The following is a 20,485-nucleotide window of genomic DNA, read 5'->3' as shown; positions in this document are numbered from 1 at the left end:
TTCACTTAAGAAATGAGACTAACTCCTATGTACTGACAGGGCAGAGTTCTTACTTTGTGACCCCACTAGGCATGAGTCATTAACCAAAGTCAGTATTAACAAGCAAATATCTTATAGTTTAGAAAAAGGTTGCTGGTAATCCTATTCCAGGTTGTCGCTCATGCTCTCTGTATAATTCTAAGTTCTAACTATCATATAATTCTCTGGCCATCTGGAAACTTGTGGTGAGCAGACTCAGTTCACAGAACATTTCCAGTTATTCAGATCTGTAAGGCAGGCTGATAATCCACTTGGATATATACCAAATACTGTGTTCTTCTAATATTTAGTTTCTGTTTCCACACTTGTATTCTGACATTCCTTCATAGTTGCTAGGCAGACTGCATGTATTAGTCAGCTTTCAGTTACTGTAACAAATACCTGAAATACCTTATAAAAAGAGAAAGCTTATTTTGGTTCACAGTTTTAGAGCTTTAAGTCCACAGCCAGTTGGCACCGTTGCTTTTGGGCCTGTGGGAAGGCAGCACATCATGATAGAGAATGCATAGTACAGTAAAGCTGCTCACTTCATGGCCAGGACAGGAAAGAAGAGGAAGAGGAAGGAGCTGGGGTCCCACTGTGCCCTTCAAAGATATGCCTCCAGTGACAGGAATACTTCTCACTAGGCCCCACCTCTTCAGGTTTTCATCATTTCCCGATGGCACGAACCTATGGACTAAGTCATTAATATCTTAAGCCGGTGATTGTGAACCTATGGCATGTGTGCTGCAGGGGCTGTTTGTATCATTGAAAGCTCTAAAAGGTTTGCCATCACTGCCTTAAGCCTTTAACCTTCAGGAGATGTTCCAGATCCAAACTATAGCCCCATATAATTTCATAAGTGAAGCCATTTAAGACAGTTTAAAAAATTGCCAAGTCAAATGGTTTCCATTGTGTATAGTGTATTAGTCAGCTTTTCATTGCTATAACCTGAGGAAAAAACTTAAAGGAAGAAAGATTTATTTTGGCTCGTGGTTTCAGAGGTTTCAATACATGCTTGGTTGGTTCCATTGCTGTGGGCTTGAGGTGAGGCAGAACATCATGACAGAAAGGTGTGGTGGAGCAGTCCTGCTCACTTCATGGCAGCTGGGAAGCAGAGAGCAAGGGAAAGACCCTGAGAAAAGTTAGGTCCTTCAAAGTCATATCCCCAGTGACCCTCTTTCTCCAACTAGGGCCCACCTCCTAAATAGCTCATTTCATCTATGAGCTCATCTTTGAGTTAATCGATTGATGAGGTTAGTGCCCTCCCACTCTAATCACCAATCAAGTAAACAATCAAGTTTAAACATCACATAGTGTTTAATGAAAACATGAAGAAAGGTTCTGTGAGCCATGTTACTAACTAGTCCAGATTTCAGGCAATTTACTGGTGGCACCATAGGCACTGGAGCCAGAAAGACCTTGATTTGAATACTGGCTCTATTTATTTATTAACTGTAATTCCTTGGACTAGTTACTTAATCTCTCAGTACATATTTCTGCATCTGTGAATGGTAAGACCTACCTCATGAAGTTATGTGAGTATTAAAGGAGATAATTTGCCTAGTGTTAGTTCCCTTGTGCTTCTTTCTAGAACTCTGTGCAGTATGTTTTATAGTTAAGTTAAATCTTAAGGGACTCTTTTTGCTTTGAAATCTTTTTTTTTTTTTTTTTTTTTTGTACTGGAGATCAAACTCAGGACTTTGCGCTTGCAAGGCAGGCGGCGGAACCATTGAGCTAAATCCCTGGCCCTGAAATCTTTTTGATTTAGGGAATGTTCAAGGCAAATTCTGTTGTTGATTATAATACCTTGGGGTCAATAGTATTATCAGATACACTGAATATTTTAGTGAATTCTTAATCCATCTCTCTGTTATAGACTGTCCCTAGTTCTGTCCACATGTAAGGGTTATTACGACAAATACCTTGAACCTGATCAAATCAGTAGTAGTCCAGGTATATTTCATTAAAATATTTACTTATTTCCAACTAAGTGACTTTTAGACTTTTCAAGTCCAAAATCTTTGAGCTTAAAATCTGTCTATACTAGGTTCATTAAAAAATACATACAAGTCTCCTAGGGCAGAGAATCTCAGCCGGTCCCAGCATCTGGAAGGAAGCTCCCCGCCTCCATCCCAGGCTCCTAGGGCAGAGAAGCTCAGCTGGTCCCAGCACCCAGAAGCTCCCCGCCTCCAACCCAGGCTCCTAGGGCAGAGAAGCTCAGCCGGTCCCAGCCCCCGGAAGGAAGCTCCCCTGCTGCCATCCCAGGCTCCTAGGGCAGAGAAGGTGAGCCGTGTGGTTGCCAGAAGCACCTCCTCCTGTGGAAATGAGAAGACACGTAAACAAGTCTCAAAAACAGATTTCTGGATCACCTACAGCAACACCAAAGGGAAATGAGATGGAACACTTTGATACTCAACCACCTGGACTCTCTGAACTGGCAACAAAACAGGATCTGGGAAAAATGAAATCAGAAATAATTACTCAGATAACAGCAAAGATTTTGCTCATGGTGCAAGATATGATTAATAAATCGACACAAATAAAAAAATAGAGGATCTGAGGAACATGATGGAATCCCAACATAGGAAACAAATGGAATCCATAAAACAGATACAAACAGATTTCCAGGAGATTAAAAACTCCATCAAAAGTCTGCACAGCAGAATGAACCAATGTGAGGATAGAATTTCACATATAGAAGATAAGATTGCAATTAGTGAGGAGGAAAAGAAAAATTGCTTTAAAATTGTAAGGGAACATGAGAAATCAATCCACCAGCTGCTAGACGATGTAAAGAAGAATAACATAAGACTGATTGGAGTCAATGAAGAAAGAGGAGAGAGTGCAGATGACATAAAAAAACTCTTCACAGAAGTGATGGCAGAAAATTTCCCAAGGAGGGAATCTGTGACATACAGATAAGTGAGGCATATAGGACTCCAGCTAGCCTTAATCAAAAAAAATCTACACATAGGCATATAATAGTTAGGATTCCAGAAATCCAACAGAAGAACAAAATTCTACAAGCAGTGAGAGAAAAGAAACAAATGACATACAAAGGAAAGCCCGTCAGAATCACAGCAGACTTCTCATTGCAGACCCTCAAGGCAAGAAGAGCTTGGAGTGATGTATTTCAAGCCCTAAAGGAAAACAGCCTCCAACCCAGATTGATGTACCCTCCAAAACTATCTTTCAAAATTGATGGAAAAATAAGATACTTTCATGACAAAGAGCACCTCAGGAACTTCATGAATTCCAAACCTGCACTCCAACAAATTTTAGACAATGCCCTAGGAAAAGACAATGAGGATCACAACCCCAGGAAACCCAGCAGAATGAATCCATTGGGCGTGACAAATTAAATGAAAAGCGGGAGAATCCAACAAAAAGAAAAAGTCATGACAAGACTTTTAAAACTTTTAACTTCATCTCCCTAATGAGTGTATAATTCAATCTTATTATTGTACTGATTAGTATTTTTCTGATTCTAGAGTTGCACACCATTCCTTGTGCTATACTGGCTATTTATCATCTTATGTCTACATTTTAATTGGGTTGTCTATTAATGAGCTCCAAGAATTCTTTATATATTCTGGTCATAAGTGATATGTATTGTAAATATGGTCTGTTTAAGGACTACTTTTCATTTTAATGATGTCATTTAAAGTTCTAAATTTTGATGGAATCCCATTTATCAATTTTTTTCTTTTATACATCATGTTTTTTGTATCCTAGGTAGTTCTTGCCTACCCTGAATTCATAAATATTTTCCCTTATAATTTCTTCTTAAAGTTTTATACTTTTAGGCATTCTTATTTAGGTTCATAGATCCCTTCAAGTTATTTTCATGTATGGAATAAAGGGTTGAGGTTAATTTTTTATATACGGATAGCAGGTGTTCTAGTGCCGTTTGCTGCAAACACTATCTCTTTCTCGGCTCTTGAATTGAGTTTATATTCTATAAAATGCTAATGTTAAATAACCTTTCAAAACTCAGTGGACCATATATGTGTGGTTCTATTTCTAGATTCTTTGTTTTATTCCAATGATCTATATGTCTTTCCTTACACCAACCCTGCTTTGATTACTGTAGCTTTAGAGAAAGTCTTAAAATTAGGTACTAAACGTCTTCCAACACTGTTTTTGTTTTTAACTTTTCTAGGTCCTTTGTACTCCTACATCACTTTTAAATTTCAGTATCCAATTCTTCATTTATAGCAAGTATACACAGACCTGAATTTTTACATGTACCTTGTGTTTTCTAATCCTGCTAAATTCAAGTACAAGTTCTAGGGGCTCCTAGAGATTTCTTAGTATTTTCTCTGTAGATGATCATTTCATCTACATATAAAGATTTTGCTTCTGCCATGCCAATCCTATCCTAGTTGTATCATTTTATTGCCAGACTATTTTGTTGGGGACTAGGTTTCAAAGTTTAATGGACAGATAAAGAGTAAGCATATCTGCCCTTGTTCCCCACCTTAAGGAAAAAGCATTGTATCTTCTCCATTTATATAAGGCATTCTCGCTGGAAGTATGGAGAGAATGTCTTTAATTTGTTGAGAAGTTTCTGTTCTACTTCTGGCTCCTGATAGCTTTTACCATGAACAGCTGTAGAATTTAGTCCAGTACTTTTTCTCCAACTAGTGACAGGTTCATATGGCTTTTTCCTTTCCTCTGCTTAAATGATGACTTTTAGGTGTGGATCTTCCAATGCTGAACCAACACTGCCATCCCTATAACAAAACCACTTTCTACACCCTGCCAGATCTGACTTCCAATAGTTTGTCTTGTTAAACAAATTTCTATCTATGTTCATACTTTTTTCTTCTATTATCTTTATCCAGTTTTAGGATTAGCACAATGTTGAGTTCCTTAAATGAGGGGAGAAGTGTTCCTTCTTTTTTCTGCTTTAATTGTTTGATATAATTTATCAGTTAAAATGTTTATGAGCCTGCTGTTGTCATACAGGTAGGTTTTCAAGCTAGGAATATACTTTCTTTAATAGGTGCTATTCAAATTTTATATTTCCTCCAGAGTTAGTTTCCTTAATTTGTCTTCCAAGGTACTTCTTAGAAGTTGTCAAATTTATTTCAAAAAAGATTTTTGTAATATGCTTCCTATATCCTTTTAAATTCTGTAAAATCTGTGGTAATGTCTCCTAGATCTTAATATTGTAATTTAAAAAATGTATAACTGATATTGTGTAACAGGAAGAAAAGGTCTAAAAGAGCAGGGGAATTGGGAGGGGTAGGGGAAGGGAAAAAAGGGAAAGGAAAAAATATGAAAAGAGGAAGAAAAATGGAAACAAGGTCTTTGCAAATAGGGAAGGGTGGAGGGGATGAAGGGAGGGCAAGGGAAGGGGAAAAATATAAGAACCAAGATACTCATGTAAAAGTACAAGATCCCAATGATGAATGTAACTGTATTTTATACCAAAAATGTACCAATAAACTTAATGGGAAAAAAAAATAAAAATAAAAATAAAAAATACATACAAGGTCTGGGGATTTAGCTCAGTGGTTCCACTGCCTGCTTTGCAAGCACAAGGTCCTCAGTTTGATCCCTGATACCAAAAAAAAAAAAAAAAAAGAATAGAATAATAAAAAAATAAAAATTTTAAAAATTAAACATAAAATAAAAATGCATACAGGTACATATACTAACTAGTTCATAAAAATGGATAGAATGAATCTCTCTCAACCAGAGTTTATCCTGTACGTAAAAATTAAAAATGTATGAAAGTGAGAAAGAAGCAGTTGAACCAGAGTTAAGGTTAGATTTTACAGTGGAAAAAATAAGAAAACATCAACTGTTCACCAGAAACTTGTGAGTCATAAGAGCTCATTGATACCTCATTGATACCTTACTGATAGATGGTGAAGAACTTTCCAGTTGGGTCTAGAGTAGTTTTTCCTCTCAGAGGAGTTAAGAGTAGGAGAGCTGAAAGGAGAGGTAAGCCTTACTCAGGGAAGCCTGCAGTGGAAAAGGGAGGACAGTCAGGTTAATAGAACATCTGTATAAAGAACGTATTGATGATGGACCTTCTATGCTTCTGGGCTGGTTACACAGGACCCCCATAAGCAACGAGGGAATCCCTGTTGCCTCCTAGAGGATGCTTCTGTAATGGACTGTGGTGCCAAACGCAGTGCAAGTGCAGCCTTCTGGAGACAGATTCCATTTGGCAGGAAGAGGATAGTCCTAGAGCTCCAAAGGAGCCCAGGCAAGATTTCCAGATCATATCATAGACTGTTATAGGAGCTCTTCTACTAGAGGGTCCCAGGGCTAGAAGAATTCGTAAGAAGTTGGAGAACTGACAAAGCTCTTTGACAGCACCAGACAGCTTATTGCCCTAAGGCCCCCCGCAAAAAAAATCTTCCTTGCCTGAGGTCTTTCTGTCCTTTATCGTTTCACTTTGAGGCAGATCTGGGACCCTAAGATCACAGGGAAACCTGCCTATGTAGAATCCATATATGTCTGTCACCTATTTGTAGAAGTAGCAGGGTTGATCATATTTCCATTCCACCACAGCCATTTGTAGTCACAGAGAGACAATGTCTTCCTTTGGGAAGAAAAACAAACAAAACAAATTAGAGACTCAATCTAACCTCAGGGGCAAAATGAGATTTTTTTTTCTGATTTAATGATGTTTTTCTCCCTAGACTTAAAAGGACAACAGACATGATGTTTGGTGGAAAGCAAGTGGTGGTCTGTGGCTATGGAGAGGTAAAGTTTAACCTTTCTCTTACTAGGTATTTCAAATGTGTTTTGCTGAAGTAGTCTAGAATTTTTCACACTTTATATGGGAAAAATTACTTTAGAGTGCCTCTGGTTGAAGTACAGTCTTTCTTTTTCCCTTCTCATTTTTGCCATTTTTTTCTAAGTTGATTTTCTGACTTGTTTCAACACCATTGCTTGTGATGTTCTTTTAGCTTGTGTTTTGATTATAAATCGTGAGTGTGGGTGTTCTTGTGCACATGAATATTCTAAGTAGGGGCTAGGGGTTTGTTTATGAACTGCATTTATTGTTTTTATTTTTTCCCGAGCATGAATCTATTCAGCGAAATTCTTTTTGGGGGCGGAAAGAAAAGTACTCTTTACCAGAACCTTTGAGAACTGTTTTCTACTGACTTTCCTTATTATATGCGTTCTCTCTCTCCTTCAGGTGGGGAAAGGGTGCTGTGCTGCTCTGAAAGCCATGGGCTCCATTGTGTATGTAACTGAAATTGACCCCATCTGTGCCCTGCAAGCCTGGTAAGCATGCAAAGAGAGACCTGCTCCCTCCTCTACACCACCATCTAACATGCCTCCAAAGAATAGCTAGGATAATGCCACATCTTATATTAGAGAGCTCCAGATCCTGAGAGAGGCTGCCAAAACTGTAAGCATCTGTTTTTCAAAGGTCAAGGAGGGCCGGGGATTTAGCTCAGTGGTTTCGCTGCCTGCTGCGCAAGCACAAGGACCCGAGTTTGATCCCCGGTACCAAAAAAAAAAAAAAAAAATCAAAGGTCAAGGAGCTCTGATCTGACAGAAGATAAAATTAAGAATTCTTGTGGAAATAGTAACAGGAGATGTTTTGAGCCAGAGAACAAATAGCCTCTTATCTCCACCATATGTTATCCCTGTGCCTTACAGAACAATGATCAAAACAATAGGGGGGCTGGGTGTGTGGCTCAGTGGTAGAGCATGTGCTTAGCTCACCAAAGGCCCAGCACCAAAGAGAGGAATGGAGAGGGGCTCATATCAGATGTTTTCTGATTTGATACCCTGAGAAGAGCTTTTTTTGTGATATTCCTCCCCAAAATGTATGACTTGAATCTAATCGTGAAGAAATATCAGACAAATCTGCTAACTCTTAAGTGAATGGTATGTGGGAATTTGTTTGTACTACTCTTAAAATACTTGTTTCAAATTGATACAGGAGATGAAATATGAAAATATATCTCCCAACCTGTTAGATTTCTGATACGCCAAGTTTGTGTTCTCTAAAAATCAAAGAATGAATTCCAGGAACAATGGAGGTTAAGAGTAGGGAAATAGGGCCGGGGATTTAGCTCAATGGCTCTGCAGCCTGCCTCGAAAGCGCAGGGACCAGAGTTCTAACCCTGGTACCAAAAAAAAAAGTAAGAAAATATTTATTGAGAAGATAGCTCCTGAGAGGCAAGAGGGGATGCAAATGGGTACCCAGGGACCCCACTTTGCAGGGAAGTTTTATAGAGCAAAACCCATGTAGGTACAGTATGGCTTATGGATATGATTAACCAATAAGGTTACAAGTATAGTTGCTTAGGTAATAGTGATCCAATTGGGAAACACATCAAGTAACAAGTGTGCATGGAAAAAACAAAGACTTCTTCTAGGAAATGATGGGTCCAGAGGTCTTTGGTCACCCACTGGGGGTAACTGATGTCTATCTAGACTTTATTAAGCTTGGTGTTTGTCTTTTGAGGAAATATGCAGGCCTGGTCATTTCATCTTTATCTTGAGGCCTCGTCTCTAACAGATGTATCTCCGGCCATGGTTGTGATGTGTTCTATCTTTGTCCTGACTGTCTCGAGGGCCTAACCCTATAATATTTCTATAATATTTCTATAATTTCAACCTGTAATATTTCTACCTAACTTAGCTCTCTATAATAAAATGACTCTGAAATTGAAACCTTTTTTTTTTTTTTTGGTACCGGGGATCAAACTCAGGTCCTTGCGCTTGCACAGCAGGCGATGAAACCACTGAGCTAAATCCCTGGCCCTTGAAACCTTTTTTTAAAAAAAAGTTCCTTTCTTACCTTTAATATGTAAATAATCATACCTACTTCACAGGGTTGTAAATAATTATTATATTATCATATATTATATAATTATACAGACCTACTGTCACAAAAAAGATGTTCACTAAATGGTAGCTGTTATTAGTAGGATAGAAATATCACTGTCAAAAAAAGAAAAAAAGGGTCGGGGATTTAGCTCAGTGGTTTCACTGCCTGCTTGCAAGTGCAAGGACCCGTTTCATCATGGTACCAAAAGAAAAAAAGAAATGTCACTGTCCCTAAAAATTTGCAGGTCCAGGTGTCCATAGCTTGTATACCTCACACAGTCTTTACCTCTAACCCTCCAAAAAGACGTCCTTAGGGTAGAATAGGCATAGCATGATGCCATTTCCCCCTGTCCTACCACTCCTATTTCCTAGCCATAAACCCACAGATTTCCCCAGCAGAGTTGTTGATTTTCTCTAAGGCAGGGTTCCAGCATGTGAGGGGAACCATCACTGTTGTTTTTTTGGTACCAGAGATCAAACTTGGGACCTTGTGCTTGCGAGGCAGGTGACAGAACCACTGAGCTAAATCCCCGGCCCATCACTGTTGTTGTACTCTTGTGGTTTATTATAGAAACCTGAACATAATATTGATTATAGTATAGTTCAAATTATCTGTTATGTACTGTGCTGTGTGCTGAGGATGACTAAGATGAGATGAGACAAGGCCCTGCTTTTAGAAGAACACCAATAAATAACCACTGTGCAGTGTAGTAGGTACTATTATGAAAGTAGATGGCACATGCTCCTGTAAGAGAACAAAGGAGAAACTTCTAATGGAAGATTAAGGCAGGGTAGAGAGAAATGTCAGTAAAGCTATCTTGGCAGGCAGGGTGGGTGGATGGGGCACTAAGGAGTTGGAGGCAGGAGGATTACCTCAACTTCAAGACCAGCCTGGACTACATGGCAAGACACACACATATAGACAGAGAGAGAGACAGAGAGAAGGAAACTGAGAACTGAGAAATTTGTGTTTTCTTAGTTTGGAAGTCTGTGCCAGGTGCAGGGAACGAGTGCACAGTATCCAAAGAAGATAGCACAGCATATTTAAGAAGCTGTAAGTATTTGAATACAGTTATCAGATAAGATAAATTTGGGGGAGTGATAATATCTGAGGTAGGAGTCATATATCAATATAATCATACATCTATATTAGTATTCACATCTTATCCTGAAGAAAGGCAGTCTCATTGAAGTATTTTAAGAAAGTGACCTGTTCTGATTGTATTTAGGAAAATCACCCTGCAACATGATTTTAAGAGACGTAAATCTAGAAGCAATGAGATTAGGCCAGAGGTTACTGCTATGATCTAGACAAAAAGTTGTAAGGACAGCATGTATCGAGAGTGAGAGGACAGATTCAAGACTTTTAAGAAAATAGAATCAACCAGATTTGGTGACAACTTCAATTACAGAGAGCAGTAGGTTTATGACATTCTAGTTTATTTGGCTCAAACAGTTGGATGACCAGTGAATGATGTATTGATCAAGATAGAAAATAGAAAAAAAGAAATAGATGGGGAGAAGGTGCATAGAAGATTATGAGTTTATTTTCCAATACAGTAAGTTTAAGATCCTTCTCATACATCTGTGAGGAGTTATCCAGTGGATTACTTGACCCTTGTCTATCAAGCTTCAGATAGAACTAAATTAAAGATACAAATGTACAAATCACATAGCTGTAAGTGTTTATTTACAGTGAAGGGCAAGGTTCATGAATGAGTACTAAAAAATAGAGAAGTCCAGTGCAGAACCCTACAGAGTACCAACATTTAAAGGTTGTCTGAGATTGATGAGAAATAATTAGAAAATAAAAGAAAAACCAGGAGACAAAAACATGGAATTGAAGAAATATAATATTTAATGTAGTAGGAGAAATCAAGTGGAATAAGAGTTTAAGAAATATTTTTATTTGTTGGCATCCAGGAGATAATTGATGATCTTGAGAGGGCAGTTTCAATAGGGTACTACATTAAGTGGCTAAATGATACTTTCTAGAAATTTAGTTGGAAATCTCATGATAAACCCTGGCTCCCCATTGTAGTAAGAAATAAATTCCAGTGATATGAAAGAACCTTTTATTTCTCTTCTGTGTGAACTAAGGAAACGGTTTGGATTTTTAACTTATAGGAATAGTCCAGCTATCTCAAGAAGAGATACTATAGGTACCAAAGGAGGTTAGTAATAGCATTTAAGATTCTGTGGCAAAAGGCTCCCCAGCTGCCAATTTAGGTTCACTGATAATGCTTTATTTCTACAGTATGGATGGATTTCGACTGGTGAAATTAAATGAGGTCATCCGACAAGTGGACATTGTTATTACTTGTACAGGTATGATTGTAACATATTGAGTGAAGGGGCACTTGGGAGTGCTTCCATGCAGTACTTGAAAGATGATTGGAAATGTTCTGAACAAGGCTAAACTCTAAAGCCAGAAAGCGAGAGAGTGGTCCACAAAACCAATCAGTCTCTGTCACATTCTTCCCACCTCTTTAGAGGTCTGACCAAAGGTCATAATAGGAACATTTCCCTCCATCTTTTATTATTATATCTCCATCCATCCTCAACTACCTAGGAGATGGTGAGAGATGAGATTCATGTGTAGAGGTTTATTTTTGAAACCAGATCTTAAATTTGTACATTTTATTTATTTATTTATTTATTTTTAGTGCTGGCAATTGAACCCAGTGTCTCAAGCATACTAAACATATACTCTACAACTAAGCTATACCTCCAGGCCCTTTGGTTCTTTATTTTACCTACAAAAGTGAAGTATATTTCTCTGTAATCCTTGTAATTAAGCCAAGGCCAAAGCAAAATTCGTCACAGAGAAAGTAGAAGTTATTGTATTATTAATTCCCAAATAAATAGATCTTGAATTTTAGAGAAGAATATATAGAGCTGGCTAGTTTTCTTTTCCTTTTTTAAAAATTTTATTAATTAATTAATTTATTTTTTGTTTTTGTTTTTGAGACAGGGTCTCACTTTTGTAGTTCAAGCTGGCCTTGAACTTACTGTGTAGTCCAGGCTGGCCTGAAATTCGTGACAATCCTCCTGCCTCAGCCTCCTAAGTACTAAGATTACAGGCGGGTGCCACCACACCCAGCAGGATAGTTTTCTTAAATTGAAAAATATATTTGATTTTTGTGGTAAAACATAAATCACAGGAAAACTGATTTTCTTTTATAATTCTGTTTTAGAGGGGGAGCATCAGAATGCAGGAAGAGCTGGGAGCAGGAAAGAGGAAGGACCTTAAGAAGCTGTTCTTAGGCAAAGTGTAGTGGTCCATGCCTGGGAGTCTAAGGCAGCCGGATTGCAAGTTTGAGCCTGGCCTAAGCACTTTAACAGGACTCTATCTCAAAATTTAAAATGGAACTGTGTGTGGTGGCACACACCTGTAATCCCAGCATTCTGGGAGGATGAGGTAGGATGATCACAAGTTCAAGCCTAGCCTGGTCAACTTAGCAAGACCCTGTCTCAAAATAAAAAATAAAAAGGACTGGAGATGTAGCTTAGTGTGAAGGCCCTGGGTTCAGTCCCTGGTGCTTAAAAAAATAAAGAAGCTGTTCTTGCTTTGCATTAATCTTTCAATCTCTTGGATCTTTTTCAACAGACTGATTGAGATATAATTCTTGCCCAGGGATTTAGCTCAGTGGTTCTGCCGCCTGCCTCACAAGCACAAGGTCCTGAGCTTGATCCCCAGCACACACACACACACACAAAAAAAGGATATAATTCCTGTACCATATATTTCACCCATTTAAAGTGTACAGTTTGGGCTCAGGGTGTAGCTTAAAGGCCCAGGGATCAGTCTCTTGCATCAAAATAAATAAATGCAGTGTACAATTATATGTTTTCTAGTAAATTCACAGGGTTATATAACCATTGCCACAATCTATTTTTTATTGAGATATAATTCACATTGCATAAAGTGTGTACAGCTCAGTAGTTTTTAATGAAGTTATGCAACATCCCATTATCTAATTCTAGAACATTCATCATCCCAAAAGAGAAACTTCATATCATAACCAGTCACTCCTTATTCTACCCTTTACACTCCTCTAGCCCAAGGCTAGAGTTTTGCCCATTCTGGACATTTCATATAAATGGAATCATCTGATGTGTAGTCTTGTGATAGGCTTCTTATTTTTGACATATTTTCAAGGTTATCCATGTGATAACATATATCAATACTTCGTGTTTATTGCTAAATAATATTACATGGCATTGTTCTACCACATTTTATTTTGCTATTTATCATTTGTTGGACATTTGCATTTTACTTTTGGGCTGTCATGAATGATGTTACTATGGAGCTGGGGATGTAGCTCAATGGTATTTACCTAACATGCACAAGACTCTGGGTTTAATCCCCAGCACCACCTTAAAAAAAAAAAAACACGAATAATGCTATGATGAACATTGTATGTAAGGTTTTATGTGAACATATATTTTCCTGCATATATACTACAGATAGAATTGCTGGGTCATAAAGTAATTCTACTTTAAATTTTGAGGAATTGCCATATTTTTCAACCCTGGTGATCAGTGAGCTGACAGATGTCACAGCCAGATCACTCTCATATCCATCAAACTGTTTTTCAAAATGACTCTACCATTGTACAGTGCCCTCAATAATGGATATGAGTTCTGATTTCTCTGTATCCTTACCAATCCTTGCTATTGTCCCTCTTTTTATTTTTACCATCACAGTGAGTGTAAAGTGATAACTCACCATGATTTTGATTTGCACGTCTGTAGTGACTAGTGATGTTCACGTGGTTATTGGTCATTTGTGTATCTTCTGGAGAAATGTTTATTCAGACTTTCTGTTCATTTTTATGTCGGTTATTGTCTTTGGGAATCATAAGAGTTCCTTATATATTCTGGATACAAATTGCTTTTCTGTTACATGGTTTGTAAAAACTCAGTCCCACCCTGTGGGTTGCCTTTTCATTTTGTTAGTGGTATCATTTGCAATACAAAAGTATTTAATTTTTTGGCCAAGCATGGTGATTTTACACCATAATCCCAGTTATTTAGGAGGCTGAGGCAGGAGGATCATAATTTTAAGGCCAGCCTAGCAACCTAGCAAGACTTGTCTCAGAATAAAATTTATAAACGGGTTAGAGATGTAGCTTAGGGGTAGAGCTCTTGCCTAGCATGCGCAAGGCCCTGAGTTCGGTCCCCAGTACTGGGAAAACGTTTTAAATTTTGATGTAGCCCAGTGTATCTGTTTTTTCATTGGTTGCTTATGCTTAAGGTGTTATATCTAAGTAAACCATTGCCCAAACCCAAGGTTTCAAAGATTTACTTCTGTGATCTTGTAAGAGTTTTGTGGTTTTAGCTCTTACATTTTAGGTCTATGATCCACTTGGAGTTAATTTTTACATATTATATGAGGTGGGAAAGTCCACCTTCATTACTTTTCTTGTGGATATCTCTTCTGTTTTTAAGGTAACAAGAACGTGGTAACCAGAGAGCATTTGGACCGTATGAAGAATGGCTGCATTGTATGCAACATGGGGCATTCCAACACAGAGATTGATGTGGTAAGGCCAAGTGGTTCTTTATTGATGTGTGCTTTCTGTCTCTGTGTGTCTCTCTGTCTCTCTCTCTGTGTCCCTACCCCCCAACCCCAAGAATCAAACTCAAAACCTGGAAGAGGAAAGAACAGTCGTTCCTAAACATGACTGTCCTAGCAGAGTTGTCCACATCCATTCATGTACTAGCCCTATGACCTATGCTTGTGGATACTTTAGAGCTTCCACATCGCAATCATTTAAAATGATTGTCATATTCCATTTAAGTTTGATAGCTACTTATACCATAAGTCATTTTCTCTTTGTCTTTAGGATTGAGGGCTAGGTAAACTCAAAACTACAAGTGAGTTTGAATGTGAGTTACAATGGTAAGTCAATATTTTGGGGATGTTGGATTTTTACCATAAAGATGAGATCAGTAGATTGGTCCATGGAAATAAGTCAAGGGAGAGAAATCTATGGGCTGGAATGCTTATATTGCTTAAAATTGACTGTGTCTGTCAAACACTGCAGTTTCTCATTTCTGCCTCTTCCATTGGGCTAGGTCTCCCCTTAACATATATTCTGAACTGTACTAATTGGGTCTATAGAAGTCATAATCAATCCAGCACCATTGTTTATGTTCCTCACATCTGGAAAATCTTTGATCACTTTAGTTTTGTAATTTGATTATATTCACCCTAAAATTTTCCAATCCAAGATTTTACTTGGTCCTAATAAGTTCCCCAAGTAATAGTTAATAGAGGTATAATTTCTTTTCAGACCTACAAAGTATCTCTCAATATGACTTTCACTCTGGCTTTAAATTTGTGTGGCACAACTGTTTCTCTCTGGGTAACTGGCTCAACCATAGCATGCTTTCATCTCCACTGAGGGCTGCTCTGATTGAGCTTCAGCATTGCCAGGTAAGGATGAGTTGATTCATTGAGAGCCTGTTGAACAGTAGCTATTTTATATGGTTTCTCTTTTTAATCCTGTGGTCTGCTCTTTAGTTATTAAATGGTTGGGGAGTAGGGGGTGGCTCAGTGGTAGATCACTGGCTTAGCATGCAAAAAGCCCTGGGTTCAGTTCTCAGCACCACTAAAAAAAGAAAAGGTGGCACAACAACCTACCGAGGCCTGTTTCTTCTCTGGGGTGTCTGAATGGGATGGCCCCTTATTCTGTTTTACCATACTAGTTTGTTTAGAGTTAATAATTTAGTTGGTACTGTAGTTGGTTCCTTTCTTCCCCTTAAATTTCATTTATGTGCCATACTGCCCCTTTGCTAAATGGTCAAACAGAGGGAAGGGGGAGGAATTTTCTCTTCTAAAAACTCAGGAGGTGTTGTAATAAAAATAGTTCCAAAGGAAATCATGTACCTTTTGTATTTTTTTTTTTTTGGTACCGGGGATTGAACTCGGGTCTTTGCACTTGTGAGGCAGGCGGCGGAACACTAAGCTAAATCCCCGGCCCCTACCTTTTTTTATTTTTACTTTGTTATTTCATTCTCTGGCTATTTCATAAGGTGTCACTCTTTTAACTTGCAAGGGATGCTGAGAAGTTAAGCACATTGACAACCATATGATTGATTCAAAATGAATCTGAGGAACAAAATCCGGTTGTTTTGACTCCAAGTCTAGTTTTCCTTTGTTTTGTTTCCAATATGGTATATTACTATCACTTCCCCTGACCTATAGGTTAACCTTAACTTCAATTTGTGATGGTAATATCTCCTTCAAAGACACCCCAGACATAAATAATCTGTCAGGATGAAGACTAGAAAACTGTTGTACCTTTCATTACAGTTTTTTGTTTTTGTTTTTGTTTTTTTGTTGTTGTTTTTTTTGAGACAGGTTCTCACTATGTAGTTCAAGCTGGTCTTGAATTCACAATGTAGCCCAAGCTGGCCTTGAACTCACGGCAGTCCTCCTACCTCAGCCTCCCAAGTGCTGAGAGGCTGCACCCACCATGCCTGGCTCATCGCAAATATTTTTTGTGTGTGTGTGTGTGTGTGTGTGTGTATGTGTGTGTGTGTGTGATTACTGTATGCCAGCTGCTATTCTAGATGCTGGTAGACAATGAACAAAACAAGCAAAGATTCCTGCCTTTATGGAGCTTACATTTTACTGAGAAGACAACACACATAATAAATAAAATTTATAGTATGTGAGAGGGTGAAAACACCATGGAAAAAAGAAAAGTGTAGCATGGTAAAGGGAATCAAGCACTGGGTTGTAATTTTAAATAGAAGTGTCAAGCTGTGAGCCTCATTATTAAGGTGATATTTGAGCATACTTGAGGAATTACCCCTGTGGATTTTTAGGTGAGGAGCATTTCAAGCAGAGAAAGAGCCAGTACACATGCCGTAAGTTGGGAGTGTGCCTAGTCTATTTGAGGAATGAGAAGGAATAAGCGGGAGGCAGGGGAGAGTGGAAGATGAGATCAGAGAAGTAACAGGCCAGATCCTATAGGACAGTGGTGGTGAACCTATGGCACACATAGGAGGCTGTTTGTATCACTGAAAGCTGTAAAATGTTCGCCATCACTGTTCTAGGGCCTCATAGCCCATCCTAAGAACTTCTGATTGTATTCTGAGAGAAACAGGGAGCTGTTTGTTGTAAGGTTTATGGCAATGTGCCTGGTTGTAATTGGATGACTTATCTCAAAAGGATCACCCTGGCTGCTGTGTTGAGACCAGACCTAGTTTTGTAGGTAATGCTAGGTAGACCCCAGTATCTGCCACAACATGAGCCAAGGGCCAGTCCTCGCTTAATCTGTCTTCTTGGCAGAATGTGTATGGCTAAATTAAATGGTCTAGAAAGAGAAATGTTCTTTTGAAAAGTTAAATTATTGACTTTTGGCTATAGTTTCACAAGGCATTTAAAGTGAAGTGTAAGTAAATAGCAAACTCAACTAATAACTGAAAACCAGAATGTTCTTCTAATCCCCACTCCCCACCCTATACCAGGGATTGAACTCAGGACCTTGTGCCTGTGAGGCAGGCACAACGCCACTACATCCCCAGCCCTCAGAATGTTCATGCATTAGTTAGAAACTGTATACTGAATACTTGCTCTGCTCTGTGAAAAGTACTAATTGACTGGAGAAATAACTATGAACAATATCCTTCCTCTTGTGGCACTTATATTCATTCTAGTGCCAGGGGTAGATAATAAACAGATAGTTACACCCTGTTAGTACATAATATGAAAGAAAAAAAGCAAGGTAAAGACATTGAGGATACTATTTCATTTGGGATTGTCAAGGAAGGTCTCTTTGAGGACATAACATTTGAAAAAAAGTGAAATGGAAGAGCAACAACAAATAAATAAATAAATTTTTAAAAGAAATAGAAGAGCAAGCCATCTGAGCATTCTATTCTGAGAGAATAGAGAACTGGTGATGTCACTCAGTGGGAGAGCACCTGCCCAGCATGCATGAGGTCTGGAATTAATCCCCAGTACTGCAAAAAAAAAGAATGGTATAAACCTGTTGTTGTTTTTGTTTTTGACCCAAGGTCTCGCCATGTAGTTCAGGTTGGCCTTGACTCGATGTGTAGCACAGGCTGGTCTCCAACTCAAGGTGATCCTCCTGCCTCAGCCTGCCAAGTTCTGGGATTACGGGAATGTGGCACCACACCCAGCTACCTGCTTATTGTTTGAGGAACAGAAAAGAAGCTTTGTTGGCTGGAACAGAATGGACAAGGAGGTAGTCAGCTGTGCAGAACTTTACAGGCCATGATAAAGACTTTAGATTTTATTCTAAATAGGAAGGAAATCATTGGACAGTTTTAAACAAATGAGTGACAAAATCTGACTTTTGTTGTAAAAAAATTACTTTGGCTTAAACATCAATATGTGGACTAAAGAATAGTTCTCATGACAAATAAACACCAGTGTGGACATTAAAAAACAAGAAAATTACTTTGGCTTTTGTATAAAGCACTTTGGGTAAAGATAGCCAACAAAAGGTTCTTTCAGTATTTCCTAGGTAGAATCTAGTGGTGGTTTGGATTAGATAGGTAAGCAGAGGAGGTAATAAGTGACATATTGTGAGCTGTGGGATTTGCTAAATGGACTGGATGTCAAATGTAAGCAAAAGGAGAGATGTATTATAAGTCAATTTAGTGATAACTTTGTTGGATACCTTTAGGAGAGATTTGTGTGAAGCTGTGCAGCCATGAGGTAGGAAACACTTCTGTCAAGAAGCGTCACTGCCAGATGGCCCCTAACAGGTCATGGCACTCCCCATGGTAGAGATGAGTTAACCCTGTTTCTCTAAACCTCTTTGCTAAGCTGACTTTCAGGATCTTTTGCCTGCATCTCAGCCTTTCAAGGATTCTAGTATCTCTCTCTACTCACTTTTGATCATTTTCTTGTCTTCATAAGAAGTGACCTTTCCTTGATTCCACCATATCTTTCTTCCCAGGGAATAGTTCCTAAGACAGGAGACACATGTTATGTTGTCAGCTCTTTGCTCCAATCACCAAGATTGCTAGTTCTCTGGAAGATACACAGGATATGAAATATAAAATCCTGAAATACTTAGAAGTCCCATTACAATAAAAATGCCAGGTTCACGAAAGAGTATATCTTATCTCTACCTGGTTATTACCCTCCGTGTGTTACCCCAAAGGCTGAAGGACTTGCTGCTTACATCCTTAATGTCCCAAAATAATTCATGTGCTTCTTAAATTCTTCTTAACCCTGTCCACAATATTTACTTAAGAATTTTCCTTTTTTAATTCCTTTTTTTTTAACTGCTGTTGAGGGTCAAACCCAGGGCTCTGCACATGCCACACTGACTACAGCCTCTAAAGTTTTTTGGTTTTTTTTTATTTTGGTACTGGGGATCACACTCGGGACCTTGCACTTGCGAGGCAGCCCGCAGAACCACTGAGCTAAATCCCCAGCCCCAGCCTCTAAAGTTTTAAAATAATACTTGCTTAATTTGAAAATTCAAGTGATATTAGTATTTAAAGTAAGAAGTAAAGATTTACAAGATTGGCATTATGTTATATTGTTCTGCAACTGTTTTCCACTTAACAGTGGTTTTTTGAATTAAAGTATGTAGGTTGCGGGGGTGGGGGGACTGCTGGGGGATTGAACCCAGGGCCTCATGCATGCTAGGCATGCTTTAGACCACTGAGCTACATCCCCAGCCACTACTTCTTTTTCTTTTTTAAGTTGCATAATACAGTTTATGGAGCTATCCTGATTTTACATAGCCATTCCCTTGTTGATTTATATTTTTATTATAAATAATGCTAGATTGAACATTCTTGGATGCTTGTTTCTGAACTTGATCAAGTATTTATAGGAGTCCTAAAAGTGAAACTAACTGGTCAAAAATTAGATACATATAGGGTGGGGGATTTAGCTCAGTGTTTCCACCACCTGCCTCGCAGGCAAAAGGTCCCGAGTTCAGTCCCTTGTACCAAAAAAAAAAAAAATAGATACATGTAAAATTTTCCTAGCCATTACCAAATTGCTCTCTGGGTAGATTGAACCACTTTATGAAATTTTAATGTCTCAGGAAACATTCATGTTTCCCTTCTTCCTAATAAAAAAATTATCCAGGGCCGTGGATTTAGCTCAGTGGTTCCGATGCCTGCTGTGCAACTACAAGCTCCTGAGTTTGATCCCCAGTACCACCCCCCCCAAAAAAAAATTATCCAAGCCAGGTGTGATGGCACACACATGTAATCCTAGTGGGCCAGGGATTTAGCTCAGTGGTTTCGCCACCTGCTGCGCAAGCGCAAGGACCCAAGTTCGATCCCCGGTACCAAAAAAAACACACATGTAATCCTAGCACTTAGGAGGCTGAGGCAAGAGTATCACTGCATGTTCGAGGCCAGCCTGGGCTACATAGTGAGTTAGAGGCCAGCCTGAACTACAAAGTGAGACTTTGTCTCAAAAAAAAAAAAAGATCCAAACCATGAATGTGGTTCTGAATACAGTGAAATATAATTATTATATATCTATCTTTCCCACTATATTGGTACTGGACCATGAACATCTAAACATTAGTTGAGCACCTCATTGTATGTTTAGGTAAAACTTGAGGATACAAAAGTGAAAAGAAGATACTGTCCCTATCTATAAATTGTTCATACTCTAGTAAAGGAATCC

General features: G+C 38.6%; 1 protein-coding gene and 1 long non-coding RNA gene across 8 annotated transcripts in view; one reads left to right on the top strand and one right to left on the bottom strand.

Moving 5' to 3' along the window:
* Ahcyl2 (adenosylhomocysteinase like 2) overlaps window positions 1-20,485 on the top strand; it is a 194,622-nt gene that overhangs the window by 164,546 nt on the left and 9,591 nt on the right. For 6 of the 7 annotated variants that reach the window (XM_013076497.3, XM_004856358.4, XM_021237539.2 and 3 more), the window contains 4 exons: window positions 6,684-6,747; window positions 7,187-7,275; window positions 11,093-11,163; window positions 14,290-14,384. In XM_013076497.3, the coding sequence (XP_012931951.1) occupies window positions 6,684-6,747; window positions 7,187-7,275; window positions 11,093-11,163; window positions 14,290-14,384 (319 nt within the window). Of the gene's footprint in view, window positions 1-6,683; window positions 6,748-7,186; window positions 7,276-11,092; window positions 11,164-14,289; window positions 14,385-17,871; window positions 18,058-20,485 lie in introns of those variants that run through there. The other variant, XM_087204556.1, reaches the window with a different exon arrangement.
* Window positions 925-18,852, bottom strand: LOC147829611 (uncharacterized). Its single transcript, XR_015448692.1, has 4 exons — window positions 18,716-18,852; window positions 17,844-18,040; window positions 2,089-2,336; window positions 925-1,125 (listed from the first exon to the last, which is right to left on the bottom strand). It is a non-coding gene; the product is annotated as an uncharacterized LOC147829611 (long non-coding RNA).

This window comes from Heterocephalus glaber, unplaced genomic scaffold (assembly GCF_053883595.1).
Source record: "Heterocephalus glaber isolate CG9 unplaced genomic scaffold, H.glaber_assembly_v1.0 deba00000546, whole genome shotgun sequence".
NCBI classification, from domain to species: domain Eukaryota; kingdom Metazoa; phylum Chordata; class Mammalia; order Rodentia; family Bathyergidae; genus Heterocephalus; species Heterocephalus glaber.
Note: the sequence above shows the minus strand (reverse complement) of the source record. Positions and strands in the feature narration are given on the sequence as shown.